Source organism: Theropithecus gelada, chromosome 10 (genome assembly GCF_003255815.1).
Source record: "Theropithecus gelada isolate Dixy chromosome 10, Tgel_1.0, whole genome shotgun sequence".
NCBI classification, from domain to species: domain Eukaryota; kingdom Metazoa; phylum Chordata; class Mammalia; order Primates; family Cercopithecidae; genus Theropithecus; species Theropithecus gelada.
In genome coordinates this window covers 14,052,452-14,074,018 of record NC_037678.1, presented here as the reverse complement: position 1 = coordinate 14,074,018, position 21,567 = coordinate 14,052,452, and the positions used below count along the sequence as shown (strand labels likewise).

The 21,567-nt window shown below is 48.0% G+C and overlaps 1 protein-coding gene across 4 annotated transcripts; it reads right to left on the bottom strand.

Moving 5' to 3' along the window:
- Positions 1–2,773: 2,773 nt before the first annotated feature.
- EIF3D (eukaryotic translation initiation factor 3 subunit D) lies at positions 2,774–21,138 on the bottom strand. 4 transcript variants are annotated; one of them, XM_025399218.1, is made up of 15 exons: positions 20,985–21,138; positions 17,932–18,064; positions 17,594–17,639; positions 16,525–16,661; positions 15,824–15,909; positions 15,129–15,201; positions 12,305–12,417; positions 11,126–11,258; positions 10,484–10,631; positions 8,718–8,848; positions 8,142–8,227; positions 7,915–8,044; positions 4,062–4,204; positions 3,426–3,709; positions 2,780–2,925 (listed from the first exon to the last, which is right to left on the bottom strand). In XM_025399218.1, the coding sequence occupies exons 2-15, from the start codon at positions 18,052–18,054 to the stop codon at positions 2,912–2,914; spliced, it is 1,647 nt and encodes a 548-aa protein (XP_025255003.1). In that variant the 5' UTR covers positions 18,055–18,064; positions 20,985–21,138; the 3' UTR covers positions 2,780–2,911. The 4 variants fall into 4 exon arrangements, with proteins under 4 accessions (XP_025255005.1, XP_025255003.1, XP_025255006.1 ...); XM_025399221.1 differs by having other exon boundaries at positions 16,525–16,605; positions 17,602–17,639; positions 20,985–21,044; XM_025399220.1 differs by having other exon boundaries at positions 2,774–2,923; positions 17,594–18,064; positions 20,985–21,081.
- Between the last annotated feature and the right edge of the window lie 429 nt (positions 21,139–21,567).

Here is a 21,567-nt window from a genome sequence, read left to right as displayed (position 1 = left end):
TTTTGTGGGACTGGAAACCAGTGTGGTGGAGCCAGGACGGATAAGCCAATTAACAAGCGTTTGCTGCAGTGACTCAGTGTACTGCTTACCAAGTAACATACACGACTGTCTTGATCTTCCACCAAACAGGAGAGGCGGGCAAGGCATTGTTTCCGACGTTTGGTGGCTAACTGGTCAAATGGAGACATAGGGATGAAGGGATATGTTTGCAATCACAGGAAGTGGAGCCTGGAATTAAAACTCAGTGGAGGCAAGATAAATGGCAGGAGGGAGATAACGTGAACTGGATGATCAAGGTTGGCTTTCCAGGGGTGGCATGTGGCCACTGCATGAGATTTACATGGGAAGAAATACGAGGTCAGCGTAGGAACCTTCAAAGTCCAGTGAAATGGGGCTGAGTGTTCTTATGGTAAGGGCAGGTGGAAAGAACTGCGAGCTTGCAGCTTTGCATGGCTGGAGATGTTTTCTTTTCCTTCTTCTTTTGAGACGGAGTCTCGGAGTCTCGCTCAGTCACCCAGGCTGGAGTGCAGTGGCGCGATCTCGGCTCACTGCAAGCTCCGCCTCCCGGGTTCACGCCATTCTCCTGCCTCAGCCTCCCGAGTAGCTGGGACTTACAGGCGCCCGCCACTACGCCCAGCTAGTTTTTTTGTATTTTTTTTAGTAGAGACGGGGTTTCACCGTGTTAGCCAGGATGGTCTTGATCTCCTGACCTCGTGATTCGCCCGTCTCGGCCTCCCAAAGTGCTGGGATTACAGGCGTGAGCCACCGCGCCCGGCCAAGATTCTTTTAATTAAACATCGTAGCTGGGGACTCCTTAGAAAAACTTCCCTGACGTCTCAGGCCTACAAGTACCTACCAAAGAATGTCATTTATTTTTTTTTTTCTTTGAGACGGAGTCTCACTCTGTCGCCCAGGCTGGAGTGCAGTGGCGCAATCTTGGCTCACTGCAAGCTCCGCCTCCCGGGTTCACGCCATTCTCCTACCTCAGCCTCCCGAGTAGCTGGGACTACAGGAGACCGCCGCCACGTCTGGCTAATTTTTTATATTTTTAGTAGAGACGGGGTTTCACCGTGTTAGCCAGGATGGTCTCAATCTCCTGACTTTGTGATCCGCCCGCCTCGGCCTCCCAAAGTGCTGGGATTACAGGCGTGAGCCACCGTGTCCGGCCGAATGTCATTTACTTTCTTTAGTCTGTGTCAACATCAGAGAAAAGCTCCCTCAGCAGAAATTGTCCAGTATCTGTCATACGGAAGTTCAGGTATTTGTTGAATAAGCACTGGAGCCAGAGAGGTTAGGCAAAATACTTTGCCAAAAAAAAAGTAGGGATGTCTTATTTCTTTTTTGAGACAGAGTCTTACTGTAACCCAGGCTGGAGTGCAGTGACACAATTATGGCTCACTGCAGCCCTAACCTCCCAGGCTCACGTGATCCTGGCTTCAGCCTCCCAAAGTGCTAGCATTACAAGTGCCACCATGCCTGGCTAATTTTGGTATTTTTAGTAGAAACGGGGTTTTGCTATGTTGCTCAGGCTGGTCGCGAACCCCTGACCTCAAGTGATCCACCCACCTCAGCCTCCCAAAGTGCCAGGATCATAGGCATGAGCCACTGCACCTGGTTTTTTGATAAAGGGTCTCCTTCTGTCACTTACGCTGGAGTGCAGTGGTGTGATCATAGCTCACTGCAGCCTTGAACTCCTGGGCTCAAGCACTCCTCCCACCTCAGCCTCCTGAGTAGCTGGGACCACAGGTGGAAGCACCATGACTGGCTAATAGTTTATTTTCTTTTGTGGAGACAGGCCCTGGTCTCCCTGTGTTACCCAGGCTGGTCTCAAACTCCTAGGCTAAACTGATCCTTCTGCCTTGGCCTCCCAAAGTGTTGGGATTAGAAGTTTGAGCCCCCATGCCTGTTTCCTCACCTCATAATGGTACTACTCCTGCCAGCATCACACTTCTGTATGAGGCTTAGATACTACAGAAAGCTCAGCATTAACACCTGGCAGGGTAATTACTCTAGAAAGTGTCCAGAACAGAACAACGTCCACTTATACAGAAGTTTACATACCCTCGGCTGGGTGCGGTGGCTCACGCCTGTAATCCCAGCACTTTGGGAGGCCGAAGCGGGTGGATCACCTGAGGTCAGTTCAAGACCAGCCTGGCCAGTATGGCAAAACCCCGTCTCTACTAAAAATACAAAAATTAGCCAGGCATGGTGGTGCATGCCTGTAATCCCAGCTACTGGGGGGGCTGAGGCAGGAGGATCGTTTCAACCTGGGAGGCAGAGGTTGCAGTGAGCTGAGATTGTGCTACTGCACTCCAGCCAGGGCGACAGACACTCTGTCTCAAAAAAAAAAAAAAGTTTACATATCCTAAACATCCAGAGCTCTTATGACACACTGCTTTGTAGGGACAGGCCTGAGACTGTCACCAGCCCAAGCCAAGCTTAACAACAGTTCACAAACCATAACACAATCAGCCAGTGGGACATCCATCAAACTCTCCGTGGCAGCCTCCCTCATGCGCAGCAGCGCCACCTCATCCACGCCCTGCTCTGTGCTGTACTAGCATTCTGCACTCCAGCTCCTCCCAGTGAACTCTCCAAAAGCAACAGTTGGCTCTTCACACAGCCAGCAGGCACTCGTGCTTGTGGAAATGAACTTCTTACAACAAATGATGACACCCACATTCTGAATTCCACATAGAAATTGCTGAATCTCATCCCCACTCTGCCAGGAATCTTTGAAGAAAGGGCTGTAAATCGTTAATGCAGATAGACGATGAAGGAGAGACTAAACAGACATATATTTTATTTAATCTGCTAAACGTCAGAGAGCAAGTTAGATACACATTCCACTAAGCGTCAAAGGCCCTCATAGTCTCGGTGGAAGGATAAGCTCCAGCTCCACATCACTGGTTTAAGTTTCTTCCTCTGAAAGACACAAAAAATGTAAGAGAGATAAGTCAGGTTGTGTGATACGGCGTTCACTTTCCTTTCTGAACCTCTGCTGGACTGCGTGTGAGTTTTCAACACTTCCATTCAGAAGTGAAGCCTTTTAGATCCTCACAGGGCCGGGCAGGTATTTCCTTCAGTCACCAGCTGGTGGAGCTGGAGAGACAACTTTCAAGCTATTTAACCCAGAGCGGAGCTTCTCCCTCTAGACCATGGGCTTCCATCCAGGACTTCCCTCATCTTTCTCTACCTCTGCCACGGTCCAGCCACTTCTCTAAAACACTGCTATCCTCCCCAACCACTTGATGTGATCTAAAGGCTCTGGAAGAAGCTCTTGGAGGCAAAGTGAATGCTGCTTCATACTTAAGTCTCGGAATTCTCAAAGTTTTATCAAGGTTAAAGATCACAATGGCTATAGAACTTGCTCCCGTGCTAGCCCACAGATCACTCTAGACCTCAGAAAGTGGGTTGCTACACACCTTCTTCTTCCTCTTCTTCCTCCTCCTCTTCCTCCTCGTCTTCATCAGAGCTGAAGGTGCCATCAGGGAGGCTGTAGACACGGATGACCTGCTTGTTGGGGTCCTTGAGGATGAGGTATTTGCCCTCCTCCAGCTTCATGCAGATGTCGATGACGCAGCGTAGAATGCCCCAGGCATTCTCCACGCTCAGGTTGATCTGGCTGGCAAACTCATTAGGCTTGAACTGCTGGGTGCCCAGGATGACGTGGCGTGAGGAGTCTTTCACGTGGTACCGAGACACATAACTAACAGAGGAAGGGATATCAGTGGTCAGAGCAGGTGGCACAGAGACAGCAACACTTGGCATCAAATGTCCATTAAATGGTGATACCTGGTCCACTGCTATTTTCAAGGGAAAGGGAAAACTCCGTCTTCTGAGTGTTCAGTTCTGGATTTCACTGACATCATTGCCCTAGTTCAGGACTCCATTCAGCATGCCTGCTGTTTGGCATCTGTCTCCTAACTGATCCCTCCATCTCTACCCCATCCCTGGATTTATCTCTGCCAGTCCAGTACACGGGGAGGGGAGGGCCAACCTCCCTACCCAGACCCTTCCTTTCACAAGATCAGCTGCCAGCTCCCGCACAGGCCTCTCACCCAAGCTTGAGGTATTCAGATCCAGCCAGCAAAGCACAGCAGGTCCACCGGGCCAACTTGTAGCTGTTGTTCTTCAGCTCCGTGGCAATGACGGCCCCTCGCTGAGAGTCCAGCTTCTGACGCCAGTCAACGCCGTTACAGTGCTGCAGGAGAGCCCCGTTAGAGAAGCAGAAGCAAGCTCTAAATGCCCAAGGTGCTGGGACCTCCTCTGGCAGAGAAGGAACTCCCCAGTCTGCTTGCTTAGAAAGTGGGTAGGTATGCACTAAATCTTATCATTTAAGAGACAAAGACATGGTCCCTTCCCTTGCACAGCCTGCCGCACAGCAGGCACTCAACGACTTACAGTTCCTCTCTTCTAAAAGCTCACCTAGACAGGGAATGATGGACACACACACACACACACACAACCACACACATACTTTAAACAGCAGAGGCAAGTGTTTACTGTGTGTTGCATGGTAAGGAAGGGCTTCACAGAGGATGTGTAACAGTGAGCCAAATGGAGAATATTGGCACAAGTGCAGGTACAGACAGGAGCTCCTGATCTGAGAGGCATGGTGGGATAGGAAAGACAAGTGGAGTTGCCTTAGATGGGGGTGGAAGCCTGCAGTGGGTGCAAAGCTGAGTCTGACATTTTACATAAATGCACACACAGCAGAAAAGGACCCCAAAGAGATCCTCTTTTCTACCCATATCATTTATAGACATGGGAAGTTGGACCCAGAGTGAAATGACTGGTCAAAGGTCACATGACAGAGATTCCCAAACTTTCTTGGTGCATGGCAACCACAGGGCAAAAGAAATACTCAAGAATTCCTTTTAATTTTTTTTTTTTTTTTGAGAAGGAGTTTTGCTCTTGTCGCCCAGGCTGGAGTGCAGTGGCGTGATCTCAGCTCACCACAACCTCTACCTCCCGGGTTCAAGTGATTCTCCTACCTCAGCCTCCCTAGTAGCTGGGATTACAGGCGCCCGCCACCACGTCCAGCTAATTTTTATATTTTTGGTAGAGAGGGGGTTTCGCCACGTTGGCCAGGCTGCTCTCTAACTCCTGACCTCAGGTGATCCGCCCGCCTCGGCCTCCCAGAGTGCTAGGATTACAGGCGTGAGCCACAGTGCCTGGCCAATAATTCCTTTTATTTAGTTAGGTTCAAAGCATGTAGTAGTATTCTGACAAGATGTCTCTGGTGTTTCCCTAAAAAATTTAAGATATCCTGCAGCACCGCTGTGAGTTTGCTTTTTTTGAGATGGGGGTCTCCCTATGTTGCCCAAGCTGGTGAGTTCAGGATTTGAACTCCTGAACCCAAGCGATCCTCCCATCTCAGCCTCCTGAGCAGCTGGGATTACAGGTGCGCACTACTGTGTGCAGCTTGCTGGGGCACGTTAGAGTCCTTCTCCCAATCTGCACTGCTGATGAAGCTATGTATTGGCTTGATATCAGTGAAATCCAGGACTGAGTCAGAAGACAGCAAAGCCTTCTATTTTGCTAATAGCAAATGTAAAAAAGGAGCTGGAGATATTAGAGGCTCAGAGCTTAGGTGGGAGAAAGACAATGCTGAGGGACAGCTGGCCCAGAGGCAATGACAGGACGGGGGGCATATGGAAGGGGAAGGTGTTTTAGCAGAAAAACAATGGGAAGTGTAATAAATCAGAGTAGATTTGAGAAATCATTTTCAAAGAGTTCGTGGTTGAGGCCTGGGGTGGGCAGAATTCTAAGATGATCCCCAGTGACCCTTGCCCTTGCAGAGTCTCCTCCCCTTGACTGCAGGCAGAACCTATGGCTAGCATCAAATATCACCCCCATGATTATGCTACCTTGTATGTCAAAAGGGATTTTGCAGATGTAAAAATCAGTTAACCTTAATACACACTACCTGGCTGGGCCTCACCCAACCATATGAGTCTCTCAAATCTAGGTGTAGAGATCAGAGACAGAGGAAGTCAGAGATTTGAAGCACGAGAAGGATCTGCTGTGCTGTTGCTAGCTTGGAGATGGAGGGGGCCACATGACAAGGAATGCAGGTGGCCTCTAGGAGCTGAGAGAGGCTCCCAGCTGACAGCTGGCAGGGGGATGGGGGCCTCTGTCATCTAACTGCAGGGAAATGAACACTACCCACAATGAAAATGGGCTTGGAAATGGCTTTTCTTTCAGAACCTCCAGATGAGAATTCAGTCCTGTTTCTATTGACACTGTGATTTCTGCCTTGTTTGGATTTGTGTCCCCACCCAAATCGCATGTCAAATGGTAAACCCCAATGTTGGAGGAGGAGCATGGTGGAAGGTGACTGGATCATGGGGGCGGATTTTCCCCTTTGGCGCTATTCTTGTGATAAAGAGTTCTCAAGAGATCTGGTTGTTTAAAAGTGTATAGCAACTTCCCCCTCTCTTTCTCCTACTCTGGCCATGTCAGATGTGCCTGCTTCTCCTTTGCTTTCTGCCACCATTGCAAGTTTCCTGAGGCCTCCTCAGTCACGCTTCCTGTAGAGCCTGCAGAACTGTGAGCCAATTAAACCTCCCTTCTTTATAAATTTCAGGCATTTCTTTACAGCAGTGCGAGAATGGACTAATACAAGGACCAAGCACACAGCACTGGACTTCTAACCTACAAAAATGTGAGCTAATAAATCAGTATTGTTAGGCTGGGTGCCATGGCTCATGCCTGTAATCCCAGCACTTCGGGAGGCCGAGACAGGCGGATCGCCTGAGGCCAGGAGTTCGAGACCAGTCTGACCAACATGGAGAAACCCTGTCTCTACTAAAAATACAAAATTAGCTGGGCGTGGTGGCGCATGCCTGTAATCCCAGCTACTCGGGAGGCTGAGGCAGGAGAATCGCTTGAACCCTGGAGGCGGAAGTTGCGGTGAGCCGAGATCATCCCATTGCACTCCAGCCTGGGCAATAAGAGCGAAACTCTGTCTCAAAAAATAAAAAATAAAAAATAAAAATAAAATATATAAATCAGTATTGTTAAGTCACTAAGTTTCTGTTAATTTGTTATGGAGCAAAAGATAACACAAAGTTGTATAATAAAGAAGTACGTATGGCAAAGAGAGCTGTCCAGGTGACTCCACTGGGGTCAAAAAGGAGGGGAGCCAGCAAAGACAACATGCAAAGGGAACAGGGAAACGGGTGAGACCAGAGTAACGCGGTAACACAGAGGGCAAAGCAACACAGGCGCAACGATCCCGAATGCTTTGGGGAGCTCACCGGGAAAAGTCCAAGAAAAGGCCACTGGCCCCAGAGGGAGGTCACAGCAAACCTCCCAGTGTGCTCCTCCAACAGGTGATGTGGGTGGGGGTGGGGTGGAAATGGAAAGTGGAGGAAAAGTGAAGGAAGCATGTTTCTTTCAAGGTGCCTCTGAAGCATCAATTCCAAGCCAGACTGTAGAATCCATGAGTTCAGGAAATGAGGAATTGGAAAAAAGGTATGAAAAGACTGAAGGCAGTGGCTCAATGAAAGAAGAGGTCAAAAAGAAGAGCGGCCAGACTTACAGGAAACTGCCAACCCAGATAATAAGGAGAGGAAAAAATCAGATGCTCAGAGAGCAGAAGCCAACAGGAGGCCACAATGGAACAGAAATTAAGAAAGTACTGGAAGAAGGGAGTTAAATGGCTCCTGTGTAAATAATAAGCAGAAAAGTCCTTAACACTTAACATAGTTCTACACACACAGTCATGCTCTTTCTTGGCAAGGAACTAAGCAGAGGATAAAACTCACAAGACAAAAAAAATCCAGGTAGCTCTATAAGTAATGAAAAGGGATAAGAAACAGTCTACACAACCTAGCCTGCGTAAACAGGCACTGTAGGGAACAGAAACATGGTGTCACCAGGAGGGTGATGGAGATGGCGGCTCACCCTGGAATCCCACTCATTCAGTGTCTTGATGTTGATGAAGGACACTTCCCCGTTGGCTCCAGTCATGACGCCATCGTGCTCACAACGGACAATAAGGTCAATATCGTCTCCAAGCTTCCACCTGCGGTAACTGCAGCGAAGGAGAAACTCACGTGGTCACTGGGGATTCGACAGAGTGGGGCCCATGCTCCAATCTGGTCACAATACCCACCAGAGAGGTGACCTACCGGTACGCAACAGAGGCGATTTCATTCTTATCCATGTCGTCCTCTACAAATGGGTTTGGGTTGGGGAAGTTGTATCTTTCCTTCCCCTGCAAAAACAAAGGTGTCACAAGACAGAGCTAACTTTGTTGACAAGGCCAAGGCCAATCAGTCAGACCCAGCACCTCTGGCCAGGTTCCTGGGGCCCTTGATGGGGCTCTGAGCTCGCTGCCTGTTTTATGCCTACTTGACCCCTCCTAACTGTTAGCACCTGATGAATGAAAACGAGTTTGTAACCATGCCCATCTCTACTTCATTTTTTGCCATGGCAGAAATCACCATTTGATGTAAATCAATTTATTATTTATGGTTCACTATGTTTTCTCCTCCACTATCATGAAATTCTGTAAGGACAGGAACTTTGTTCAAAGTCAGACAGCCTGACCCCCAAGCCCAGGCATGTAACTCCCCTGCTAAAGGTGGGGACTGGGTCTGTCCTGCTCAGTCCCACAACCCAAGAGCCTAGCAAAAAGCAGATGCTCCACAAGTAGCAGCTGGTTAAATAAGAATGAATCAACACCCAGAGACTTGTTTCCTCACCATTCTCAAGCACTGCTGGGAGAAATTGTGGTTGATGTAGGTTGCCTCCATGGCCAGGTTGCGGGGTGAATTGAAGGAATTACCTTCATCTTGAGGGGGCTCATTGGCAGTCTCACTCACTGTCAGGAGGTCTGCAAAAGCGTGGCATGGTCACTCACCATGCAACAAAGAGTCACTGACAATGTGCGCAGCGCTGTGGGGAGATGTGGAGAGGCAAACAACACAGGTCCTTCCTTCAAAGAACCGCCCTCTCCTAAAGTGGGTCTCCCTGGTGTGGAACACATAAGCGGGGGAGTGGGGCAGCTGCTCCAGGATAACTCAAGATAGTACCCGACATTCAGTTCAATCACACAGGAAGGAAGCTGTCCCTTTTCAATCGTTCTGGATTCCTCAAGAGAATGATTTTGTAAGCTTTTTAAGACCGCAGGCTTCAGGCTCAGAATATAAACTCTTTTTTTTTTTTTTTCTTTGAGATGGAGTTTTGCTCTGTCACCCAGGTTGGAGTGCAGTGGTGTGATCTCGGCTCACTGCAACCTCTGACTCCTGGGTTCAAGCGATTCTCCTGCCTCAGCCTCCTGAGTAGCTGGGATTACAGGCACGCGCCACCATGCCCGGCTAATTTTTGTATTTTTTTTTTTTTTTGGAGACAGAGTCTTGCTCTGTCGCCCAGGCTGGAGTGCAGTGCCTGGATCTCAGCTCACTGCAAGCTCCGTCTCCCGGGTTCACGCCATTCTCTTGCCTCAGCCTCCCGAGTAGCTGGGACTACAGGCGCCCACCACCTCGCCTGGCTAGTTTTTTGTATTTTTTAGTAGAGATGGGGTTTCACCATGTTAGGCAGGATGGTCTTGATCTTGTGACCTCGTGATCCGCCCGTCTTGGCCTCCCAAAGTGCTGGGATTACAGGCTTGAGCCACCGCGCCTGGCCTAATTTTTTTATTTTTAGTAGAGATGGGGTTTCACCATGTTGACCAGGATGGTCTTGAACTCCTGACCTCAAGTGATTCTCTGTCTTGGTCTCCCAAAGTGCCAGGATTACAGGTGTGTGTCACCATGTCCGGCCTGTTTTGTTAATTTTTGAGTGACATGGTTTTATGATGTATAAATACATATACGTATGGCATAAAATATGTAAGTGTATGTACTGTAAGCAAACACTGAAGAAGGTATGCAAGATGGCAAAACTCAAAAAAGTGGTATTTAAACGAGTAAAATTTGGGCCAGGCATGGTGGCTCATGCCTCTAATCATAGCACTTTGGGAGGCCAAGGCTGATGGATCACTTGAGGCCAGGAGTTCGAGACCAGCCTGGCCAACACGGTGAAACTGTCTCTACTAAAAATACAGCAAGTAGCCAGGCATAGTGGCACATGTCTGTAATTCCAGCTAGTTGGGAGGCTGAGGCAGGAGAATGACTTGAATGTGGGAAGTGGAGGCTGCAGTGAGCCAAGATTGTGCCACTGCATTCCAGCCTGGGTGACAGAGTGAGACTAGGTCTTGGGAAAGGAAAAAAAAAAAAAGAAAGCAACATTTGGAAGCTTGCTATTAGGGTGCAGTGAGGACTCCAAAAGCTGAGGCCCCAAGCAGGCACTGCAGTGACAGTCTCTTCCAATCTCAGAATACAGAGCCTGGGAGAGATTCAGATGCTGCTGCTGTCAATGCCCTTGGGAAGATGGATCACTTTCTATCCATTCTCTAGCACCAGAGACTTGTTCTATACCAACAAATATACTCAATGCCTTTGAGTTGTTCCCCAGGCATACTTCTTACCAAAGTCAGAGTTGTCTCTCTTGTCAAAGAAGAGTTTGGATCCAACTCTCTGGACGACAATGTCCCAGGAATACACTGAGCGGGTACAGCTCATCAGCGTGGCCAGGATGGCATCAGTGGCAAACACATTCCCCTGAGTTTTTGCCAGCTGCAAAGAGGATCAAAGAGAGAAGATGGAAAGACGCTCCCAGGTCTCACTGCCCACTCACAAGGACGGGAAAGAACTCCTTTGCTGACCACATAAATCCTTAAGAATGAGGCCCCACCTCATTGACCAAAAACGCTGTACCCAGTCAGCCAGCAAGTTTCGGGTGGCAGTGGCACGCAGCCCCCTAAGCACCTGCTCGATTCCAGCCAAGTGCTTCAGATGCTTTTACCTTTGCCCCAGTGGTACGCGCTATGTACCTCTACCCCTGGCTGCAGATGAGAGAACTAAGGCTCCACAGACTGAGCCAGGAAGCGTGGCGGAACTGGGCTTCAAGTCCAGCTGTGCTTAACATCCACGTTTCCGGTCTACCTGGCAAAGTGCTTTTACATATAATACATACATTATTCCCATGTCTTCTGTTCTTTCTGCAGCTTCAGCTGTAGAAGCCGACAGCATTCCTACCTAGTGGGAGAGGGGCAGAAGGAGGTGCACACCTTGCGGATGACAGGGTCGTCTGTGGTGGTGACAGTGTGGAAGATGCGCTTGATGCTCCGCAGCGGCTTCTCGCTCCTCGTGGTGATGCGGTCAAAGGCTTTGTCGTAGTATTCCAGGGCCCCGCAACACTCGCTGCGGGAAGAGCAGGCAGAGACATGCCAGGTAAGGGAGATAAACCCCAGGTTTTTCTTTCTAAGCCATAGATCCAGAAGTCTTATCCAAAAGTCTAAAAAAGGTGGAAAGCAATTTCTGGCCAGAACAGAAGAGACGAATCCCCAGTGCCTGCTGAGTTCCTGCCCACTTAGGTCCTGGTACAGAATAGAGCAAGCACAACTCATTCAGCCCAACACCCCCATTTTAAAGGTAGGGCGACTGAGGCTAAGACAGGAGATGACTAGTTTCAGAGGCACCTGGGTAGGCTGATGTCTGGTCTGGTGCTCTGGTTTCCCACTACCCAAGTTCCGCCTGCTTGTCCTTTGAGGTAAGGAGCTATTTGAAATGCCAGGAGAAGCAAAAATTCTCCTGAAGAATTGCTGTGTTTCTTTTCCTGCCAAGAGTTTTGTAACTTAATCTTATTGCTGTTTTGCTCAGGACGCCAGGAAACAGAAATATACAGTTTAATAATCAGCAAATTCCATTCTTTCTTTCTTTTTCTGCCAAAAGAATTGTATAACTAATTTCTTCTTTGCTGAGGATGCCAGGAAGTTAAAAAGAAGTTTGTAGTCAGTGAACTTCTGCTTTTCCCCTTGGTCTTGATTTTCTTTTTTTTTTTTTTTTGAGATGGAGTTTCGCTCTTGTTGCCCAGGCTGGAGTGCAATGTCAAGATCTCAGCTCACTGCAACCTCCACCTCCAGGATTTAAGCGATTTTCGCGCCTCAGCCTCCTGAGTATCTGGGATTACAGGGGTGTGCCACCACGCCCGGCTAATTTTTGTATTTTTAGTAGAGACTGGTTTTCACCATGTTGGCCAGGCTGCTCTTGAACTCCTGACCTCAGGTGATCTACTGTTTCTGGCCGGTCTTGATTTTTTTCAAACACCTCTGTTAACCTTATGCAATGTGTTTTGAGTAAGTGGCTTCAAAGCCTTTTTGGAAATACTAGGGCTTAAGAAAATACCCATCACCAGATGGTCCACACACATAAGAGCAGGGTAGAAAGTAGTAGAAGATGCTGCTTACATGTCCTGTGGCTCTGATACTTCCAAGTAGCGCATCTTCATCAACTGAGGAAAATCCATTTCCTCTTTCACCTCCCAGTCACTACGAACTTCAACTGAAGAGTCTCGGGGTTTCTGCAGTTGAAAAACATTAGAGAAAAAAAAGTTATAGTACATACAAAACATAAATAAAAGGCTAAAAATATAAGGAGCACTCCAGCCTGAGTGACACGAGATCCTGTCTCAAACATCAACTGCACAAAATGGAGGGGCTCAGTGGCTCATGCCTGTGATCCCAGGACTTTGGGAGGCCAAGGCAGGCAGATCACCCGAGGTCAGGAGTTCGAGACCAGCCTGTCCAACCTGGTGAAACCCCATCTCTACTAAAAATACACAAATTAGCCAGGTGTGCTGATGCATGTCTGTAATCGCAGCTACTCGGGAGGCTGAGGCAGGAGAATAGCTTGAATCTGGGAGGTGGAGGCTGCAGTGAGCTGAGATAGCACCACTGCACTCCAGTCTGGGTGAGAACAAGACTGTCTCAATAAAAGAGAGAAGAGAAAAAGAGCTTTTATTCAATAAACTGAGTGATGGAGTGCTGACTGTTTTATAAGACAGAATCCCTGACTCCCAGGAATGTATGGTCTGGAAGAGGACCAAAGGGATCAAAAGTTCAGAAACAAACGGGGTTCCACTCCCAGGTAATGATGTCACCTGATAAACATGTAGCAGGTCCTTTATATTTCTCTTGGGGTATTAACTATCCTTGATACAGCATCATATCCAACAAAATGTAGCTTCACTTTTGCTTACACGTGTTCTGTTCTCAGAATGCCCACCCAAGCATATGCAGGTGAACGTTCACAGCAGCATCAATAATACTCAAAAAGTAAAACCACCCAAATGTTCATCAGCGTGTGAAAGGCTCAAAAATACATGATGTATCAATTCAAAGGACTCTTATTTGGCAATAAACAAGAAATGAAGCTCATTTGGGCTGGGTGTGGTGCCTCACGCCTGTAATCCCAGCACTTTGGGAGGCTGAGGTGGGTGGATTATCTGAGATCAGGAGCAGGTGGATTATCTGAGGTCAGGAGTTTGAGACCAGCTAGGCCAACATGGTGAAACCCTGCCTCTAGAAAACATACCAAAAAAAAAAAAAAAAAAAAAAAAGCCGGGCGCGGTGGCTCACACCTGTAATCCCAGCACTTTGGGAGGCCGAGACGGGTGGATCACGAGGTCAAGAGATCGAGATCATCCTGGCTAACACGGTGAAACCCCGTCTCTACTAAAAATACAAAAAATTAGCCGGGTGCGGTGGCGGGCGCCTGTAGTCCCAGCTACACGGGAGGCTGAGGCAGGAGAATGGCATGAACCCGGGAGGTGGAGCTTGCAGTGAGCCAAGACTGTGCCACTGCACTGCAGCCTGGGCGACAGAGCAAGACTCCATCTCAAAACAAAACAAAACAAAACAAAAATAGCCAGATGTGTTGGCGCACGCCTGTAATCCTAGCTACCTAGGAGGCTGAGGTTGCAGTGAGCCAAGAGCGTGCCACTGGCACTGCAGCTTGGGTGACAAGAGTGAGATTCAGTCTAAAAACAAAACCCACAACCAACAACAAATGAAGCACAGCTGCCCTTGAGCAACAAGGGTTTGAAGTACATGGGTCTACTTATATGCAGATTTTCTTCAAACAAACATGGACTGAAAATACAAGCCGGGCGTAGTGCCTCATGTCTGTAACCCCAGCACTTTGGGAGGCTGAGGTGGGCAGACGGCTTGAGCTCAGGAGTTTGAGACCAGCCTGGGGAACATGGCAAAACCCCATCTCTACAAAAAATACAAAAATTAGCCAGGCGTGGTGGTGCATGCCCGTAGTCTCGGCTACTCAGAAGGCTGAGGTGGGAGGATTGCTTGAACCCAGCAGAGAGAGACTGCAGTTGGCTAAGATCATGCCACTGCACTCCAGCCTGGGTGACAGAGCGAGACCCTGTCTCAAAAAAGAAAACAAAAACAAAAACGGTATTCTTGGGATGCAAACCCCGAGTATATGGAGGGCCAACTTTTTGTATATGTGGGTACCACAGGCCAACTGTGGGACCTGAGAATGTGTAGACTTTCACATACTGAAGGACAACTGTACTGGCACATGCTGCCACATGGATGACTCTTGAAAACATGCGAAATAAAAGCCACCAGTTACAAAAGACCATATATTGTATGATTCCATGTATGTAAAATGTCTAGAACGAAAAATCCAGACACAGAAAACAGATTTGTAGCTGCCTAGGGCTGGGGTATTGGGCATGTTAGCGTTTGGCCTTCTGGAACTCGCGGCAAGCTGGTTGCTACTGTGGCAGTGTCGGGAGGTAGGGCCTTTAAGAGATTAAGTCATTAAAAGGAATAAATGCCTATGCCCTTCTCTCAGCAATGGGCTAACCACCCAAAGAGTTTAGCCCTCTTCTCTGTTGCACCCTCCTCCCCCTTCTGCCTTTTCTGCCATGCTATCAAGCAGCATGAGGCCCTCACCAGATGCCACTCCTGATCCAGGACTTCCCAGTCTCCAGAACCATGAGCTAAAGAAACCACTTTATAACTTACCCACTCTCAGGTATTCTGTTCTGGCAACAGAAAACAGATCAAGACAGGGTGACGGCTAAAGGGTAAGGGATTCTTTTGATGGTGATGAAAGTGGTCTGAAATTGACCAGTTACAGAACTCTGCAAATATGTTAAAAACGACTAAATTGTACGGTATGTAAAGTATATCTCATCTAAGCTATTATAAAGACAACCAAATAAACAGAACCAAATTCCAAGGCAGAATTCTGGTATAAATGCATTACCTGTGATTTCTGATCCCATTTCTGCCTAACCCCAAATTGCTTCTGGAACTTTTTCTGCAGTCGAATGCGTTCTCTGGAGAGACAGAAATATGATCTCAGTGCAGACCTTAAAATCAGTGGCTTCTTCAAAAGGCACAGGCTGCCATTCTCTTCAGCTAAAACTTGCCATCATCACTAACTCCTATGAACTATGAAAAATGGGCTTAGAGAAAGGGAGAGACTCAGAGGGTGCACACTGGAGGTGCTAGAAAAGGCACACTGCCTCCAAATACTGACCAGGCATATTTTACTTCATCTATAGTGACTGTTCACTGATAGCTCCAATCTGGGGTGTAGTGGCCGCTGGACCACACACCACCAGGAGGCTCCCAGGACCAGCATACATGGGGCTTCCTGGAGCTGTCCCACAGCAGAACTGAGCCAAGGTAAGCTCCAGAGCCTCTTCTTGCCTGCCTGGGTTTCCCTTCAGTGCACACGGCCAGCACAAGGAGTTAAGTTTGCTGCCCATGCTATCTGCCATGAACCAGCCTGAGAACGACAAGCCAAAAGGTGGCTTAACTGGTTGTAGAAAGTATTTTCCTCTTTTTTTTTTTGCAATGATGGGGAAGACAACCACCCTCCTGCTTTTGTCCTACTGTTTCCAACTACGGCCAGTCTGGGAAGGGTGTCTTGTTCCAGCAGGATGAAAATCTCACCTCTCTTTCTGTTTGGCACTCTTAGGCAGGATCTGCAGGTTGAACTGCAACATGTTCCGACGATCTTTGTCTCTGCGGAGGTTCCTCTGGGCATCAGCAAGAAATATCCGTGTTAGCATCTTGGAGATTTGGCTCACAATAGGCAGAACGAGCGGGAGGTCTTTAGAGTAACTTTAGGATGCCAAATCCCAAGTTTCACATCTTGCTCTGTGTTTTCACTCTACGGCATCAATAGCTTGGGGGTGTTAGGGGGTAAGTACTTGGACTTCGCTTAGACTTATATTCCCATGACATATTTTTCATTGAAGTATGTTTACTGGGTCTTTTTAGAGTTGCTGAGTTTGCCTCTTTAAGTAATAATACGCAACCTGACTGGACCGTCTACTTAATAAAGTCTGCACACACCAATTATGTGTGGCAACAGGCACGGGTGCAACTTCTTATCCAGCACAAATGCTTTTAGCATACAAGTCTGATGTCCTACCTACTGGTAAACAGAAACATAAACTATTTAAATGCATCCCTGAACCTAGTTCAAGTTTACCTTGGTACCTCTTGTTATGGAACAGTGACCTGAGATTCACCTGAGAAGACCTCTAATATGCTTCCCTCTCTCATTAGGAGTCACAAGGTAGCACTTTTAGGCAGGTGATGGCCAACAGTAACAGCCCCAAGATGGTGGTTGCTGGTTCTTGGCCTACCTGGGCAAATCTCATCCGATTCCGCTGGTAGGCCGTCTTCTGTGTGCGCGCTGTATCCACCAGCTGGAAGCTACTTTCATCCTCCTCGTGGAAATAAGCATATTGACTTCCACCACCAAACTGAGAGGAGTACTTATCTGGAGGCAAAAGTGCTGGCATGTAGTAACTACACTCACAGACTTTACCAGATACGCACCAGTCTAAAGCCTTGCTATTTCCAGGGTGGTCTTGAGACCTGTAGCATTGGCTGGAAGCTTGTTAGACACACAGACTCACAGTCCCACCCCATACCCACCGAATCAGAACCAGCATTTTAACAAGATCCCCAGGTGATTCATATGCACATTCAATTTTGAAAACCTCTGGTCTAAAGAACTTTCTAAGCGAAGACTCTGAAGGACTCAAGCTAACCCATTTCACTCTCTGCTTTATTGTGTGAGAATCTGAGGTATTTATTGCTAACCATCATCTCCATTATCAGGGACCCACGGCAGGTATGTCTAATGGATCACAATATACTTTCTTGCCAGTCTCAGCCTCAGCTATCCTAACTTAGTTCTCCAGGCAGCCACCTGCAACTATCTGAAATGGCACAGAGAAAAAGCCTTTTTATAGTACCAGGATCTTAAAACCAGGGGTTTTAAATTTTTTTTTTTTTTTTTTTTTTGAGACAGGGTCTGGCTCTGTCACCAGGCTGCAGTGCAGTGGCATGATCTTGGCTCACTGCAACCTCTGCCTTCTGGGTTCAAGTGATTCTCCTGCATCAATCTCCCGAGTAGCTGAGATTACAGGTGCATGCTACCATGCCCGGCTAATGTTTTCAACAGGTTTTTAAAAGGGCCCCAAATCCCATTTTAATAGGCTAGACCTCTTTAATGAACAGACTAAGTTTTGGGGGCTTGTTCCAAAAATGTGGTTACTGTTAAAGTCCAGACTACATCCCTAAAAGCTATGAATTATTGTTGCCACTTCCTTCCCATTCCAAAAAAGCTTTCAGACGAAGGTCATTAGAATAAAGAACAACTTTCCCAAGGCCCTGATTGGGGCATTCAGCCGCAGAAACACTTACTTGTGTACCTCTTATCTTGGTACGTGGCTCCTGTCCAGTCTGCAACCTATGAACAACAAGGCAAGACAGAGAATGCACAGGTCAACCAGGCAAGCTTCTGCAGACCCGGAAACCCCTGAAAGCGAGAGGACAGCGTGGGAGAGTCTCAGAATTCGTTCACCACATCTCTCTAAGTGCCCAGCTCCCCTATCACTACACCCAGAGATGACAACCTTTCTCAGCTGCCATCCCTATAAAAAATTCACGAGTTAAGATTTTGAGACAATAAAATCTAAACAGGGACTCGAGAGTAGCAGCCACAGCTGCAAAGATTCAGACTCCTGCTGACAGGCAAGTACCTTTCCTAGCCGATCTCCTTTGCTGAACGGCTGGTAGGGCATATCCCGAAACTGCTCGGGAACCGCACAGGGACCCCAGCCGGAGGGGTTGTCCTGGATCACGGGTGTCATGAACTTTGCCATCTTCCAAAACCTGAAAAATATAAATCATGTGAGTAGCGGCATGAACGAAGGCCTAAGAGTACAAAAAGCCCTCCATATGAAGTAAGCAAAGACATAAATGACAGAATTCAAAAAGCAACACGCAAACTGGAACCCTCAACTGTTGAGCGACTACTACTGTTTGTTAATTATACTGTGAATATGTACTTAAAACTGAGAAGAATGCAAACAAAACTGATTGACCCTATGTCATTAATTTCACGAAACTCTTTCACTGTAACATCTTTAAAAGGAGGCAGCACCTTGTGCTTGACAGAGTGTCATATTGATTGGTAGTTTTTCTTTTTTTGTGTTATACAATGTAAGTGTTTGAAAAAATTCAATGGTGTCACATTTGATAAAATGTACTGATGTTTTTTCAAATATAGTAACCTTGTTTTGGTTCTGAGATATACCTTCACCAATTCATACAAACTCAACTTCCCTAAGACTTAGTAGTCTTTTTCTTTGTTTTTGGAGACAGAGTCTCACTTTGTCACCCATGCTGGAGTGCAGTGGCATGCAACCTCCGCTTCCTGGGTTCAAGTGATTCTCCTGCCTCAGCCTCCTGAGTAGCTGGGATTACAGGCAAGCGCTGCCTGGCTATTTTTTGTGCTTTTAGTAGAGACGAGGTTTCACCATGTTGTCCAGGTTGGTCTTGAACTCCTGACCTCAAATGATCCGCCCACCTTGGCCTCCCAAAGTGCTGGGATTACAGGCGTGAGCCACCACGTCCAGCCGCCTTAGTCTTTTTCATCTGCAAAATAAACAAGATCCTTGTTTTAAGCACTTTGTAAAATGCCACACAAGTTTTCAGACTTGCAAAAGTACATTTATGCATATAGAGTGCTGAGAAAAAAGGATCTTTAAGTATATCCTGAAATTCAATTTTCCTTTCTTATTGTTTCAATTTTCTGCCATCAACGCAAATCCTGTGTGCAGAGCAAGCGGACATAAACCCAGGCAAAAGAACTGCCAGAGGGCCAAGGAGGTCCCCATAGACCTCAGGCCCAAAGTGGCCATGTCAGATGTTCATGAATACTGTCAGGCACTGTTCTTAGTGGTGACCACTCATTCATTCATTCAATCCTGCCAACAATCCTGTGAGGTAGGAGCCAATGTTATCCGCACTTTCCAGATAAGAAAACCAAAGCACAGAGAAATGAAGAAATTGCCCAAAGTTGAAATGCTGGTTGATGAAACACGTGAACCAAAGCAGTCTGACTACAGTGTCTGCACTCTGCATAACGCTATAGCGCTCTCAGGGGAATTAAAAGACCTGGGTTCTACAGCAGATGGTTGCCTGACACTTCCTATAAAAAAACCTATGCATTTATCTTCCGTTGTAGCCTTCTGAAAATGCTTAGAAGGCATTCACTACACAAATATTTCTTGGAGGCTGGATGCAGTGGCTTATGCCTGTAATCTTAGCACTTTGAGAAGCCGAGGTGGGCGGATCACGAAGTCAGGAGTTCGAGACCAGCCTGGTCAACAGAAACCCAGTCTCTACTAAAAATACAAAAATTAGCTGGGCATGGTGGTGGACACCTGTAATCCCAGCTACTCAGGAGGCTGAGGCAGGAGAGTCGCTTGAACCTGGGAGGCAGATGTTGCAGTGAGCCAATATCGTGCCATTGCACTCCAGCCTGGGCAACATAGCAAGACTCCGTCTCAAAAAGAGAAAAATCCAGTATTTCTTGGAGGCTGGAGAACAATTAAAATAACAGGTATGCTGAACTTAGTAAACTCTCCCCAAAGCCCCATGCTGGGGAGATTGAGGTTTCCTTCAGAGATGACATTTGGGTGACAGCAACACAGAATAAACCTAGAAGCTTCATCTTCCTAATAGGAACTATAGGAAGAGGACAGAAGAAAAAGGGTGGTGGTCTCAGAACAATTCGTATTAAATAAATACTGCTGAGCTCCTACGTGTCAAGAACTATGCCAGATACTTTAACACCATTAACACTCCCTCACCCCCACTTTAGAGGCAAAAATTTGAAGCCCAGCCTAGCCAAGCAGCTGACGTCATCATTTCAAAAGAGATTTCATTTCCAGGGGTGCCTGCTGTCAGTCCAGCTTTCTTTCCATTATATTACAGCTGGGCAGCAGCCCGCAAAGATCGGGGGTTTGAGACGACACGTATTAATACCAAAAGTGAGTCTCAAGACACACTTTTAAAAATCAGGTTCTGTCAGAAGCTCAAGAAGGGAAAAGGCCCGAGGCTTGACCTGCATCACCTCTCTGGAAAGCCAGGGGTGAGATATCCTGGCTTTAATACATTTTTTTTTTTTTTTAAAGGAGAGCAGAGAGGAACCAGGAGAAACTGAGCTGCTCAGTAAAAACGAAGTAACAGCTGTATTGGTCAGAGGGGCAGGATAGGGGGGCTCCAAGAAGGCACTCAGAAGGGGCTCTGTGGCTGGCAGGCCACTACACATCATACGCCGTCCATCGCTGAACAGGGGGTGGCGTAACTATCCTAGCCTCCAGATTCACAAAAAATGGAAGGTAACCTATGCACTGGGAATTCCTAAGAACAGGGGCCAAACACCGCTCAACCTGGCACCCCTAAGACCCCACTTAAAAAGTCAGGGTGTCTTCGGCTACTTCAGAAAGACCTTGTTGTTACCCCTCCGCCTTAACCGAGATGGGTTAACTGGCAATCAAATTCACCCAGCCCATGGGCAATGAGGAGGGCCTAGGGCCAGGGACCTCACCCACAAGTTCGTGTCCCGCGTCCAGTAGTGTGCAGGACGTGGGGCCCCCGAAAGTGGATTCCTGCCCCGCCCAGCGGAGGAACAGCAACAGCAGGAAGGGACTAAGAGAGGTCTCTTCCGTGAGGCCCCCGAAGTCTGGACCTAGTCCGAGCCGGCTCCGGAGGTCCGCAGGAACCTATGAAACATGCCGCTCACCTGAAACGGCCTCGGCCGGCCGGGATGGCAACAGATGGTGCTGGCCTGACACCGCGTTAGTAGCAGCACTCCGAGAAACCAGGAAAAAAGAAAACATGCGCGCGCAGCGGACGCCGCCGTAAACAAGACCGGCGCTGTCGTAAACTGCGCTCCCGCTTCCTCTGGGTTGGGCGGAAGAACTTACGAGCCGTAAAGCGAAGGTCCACCCGGAAACCCGTTACTGCGTTTCGCCAGGCGTCCTTATTAGCCTCTGAGGCGTCGAGACGCGAGAGGTGTGATTGGTACTACGTCAGGCGGTATCCGGGAACGCCCAAAGAGGGCGTTCATCACTGAAACGTGGCGGCCGCGCAATCGAAGCTAGAGGCGGGGAGCGGCTGGCGCCCCTCTGTGTCCCACAATGCTCGCGGCACGCCTTAGCCCCCATGTATCCCATAGTCACCCGCGACTCCCCGCCTGCTCTATCCGCCTGCTTAGCGTGAAGCTCACCGCAGGAGAGGTTGGTCGGGGTCTTCGGCGGACTTTATTGTTACTCCTCCGCCTTTATAGTTGTGGAAAGTGAGGCTCAGAGGTGCCAAGTGACCTG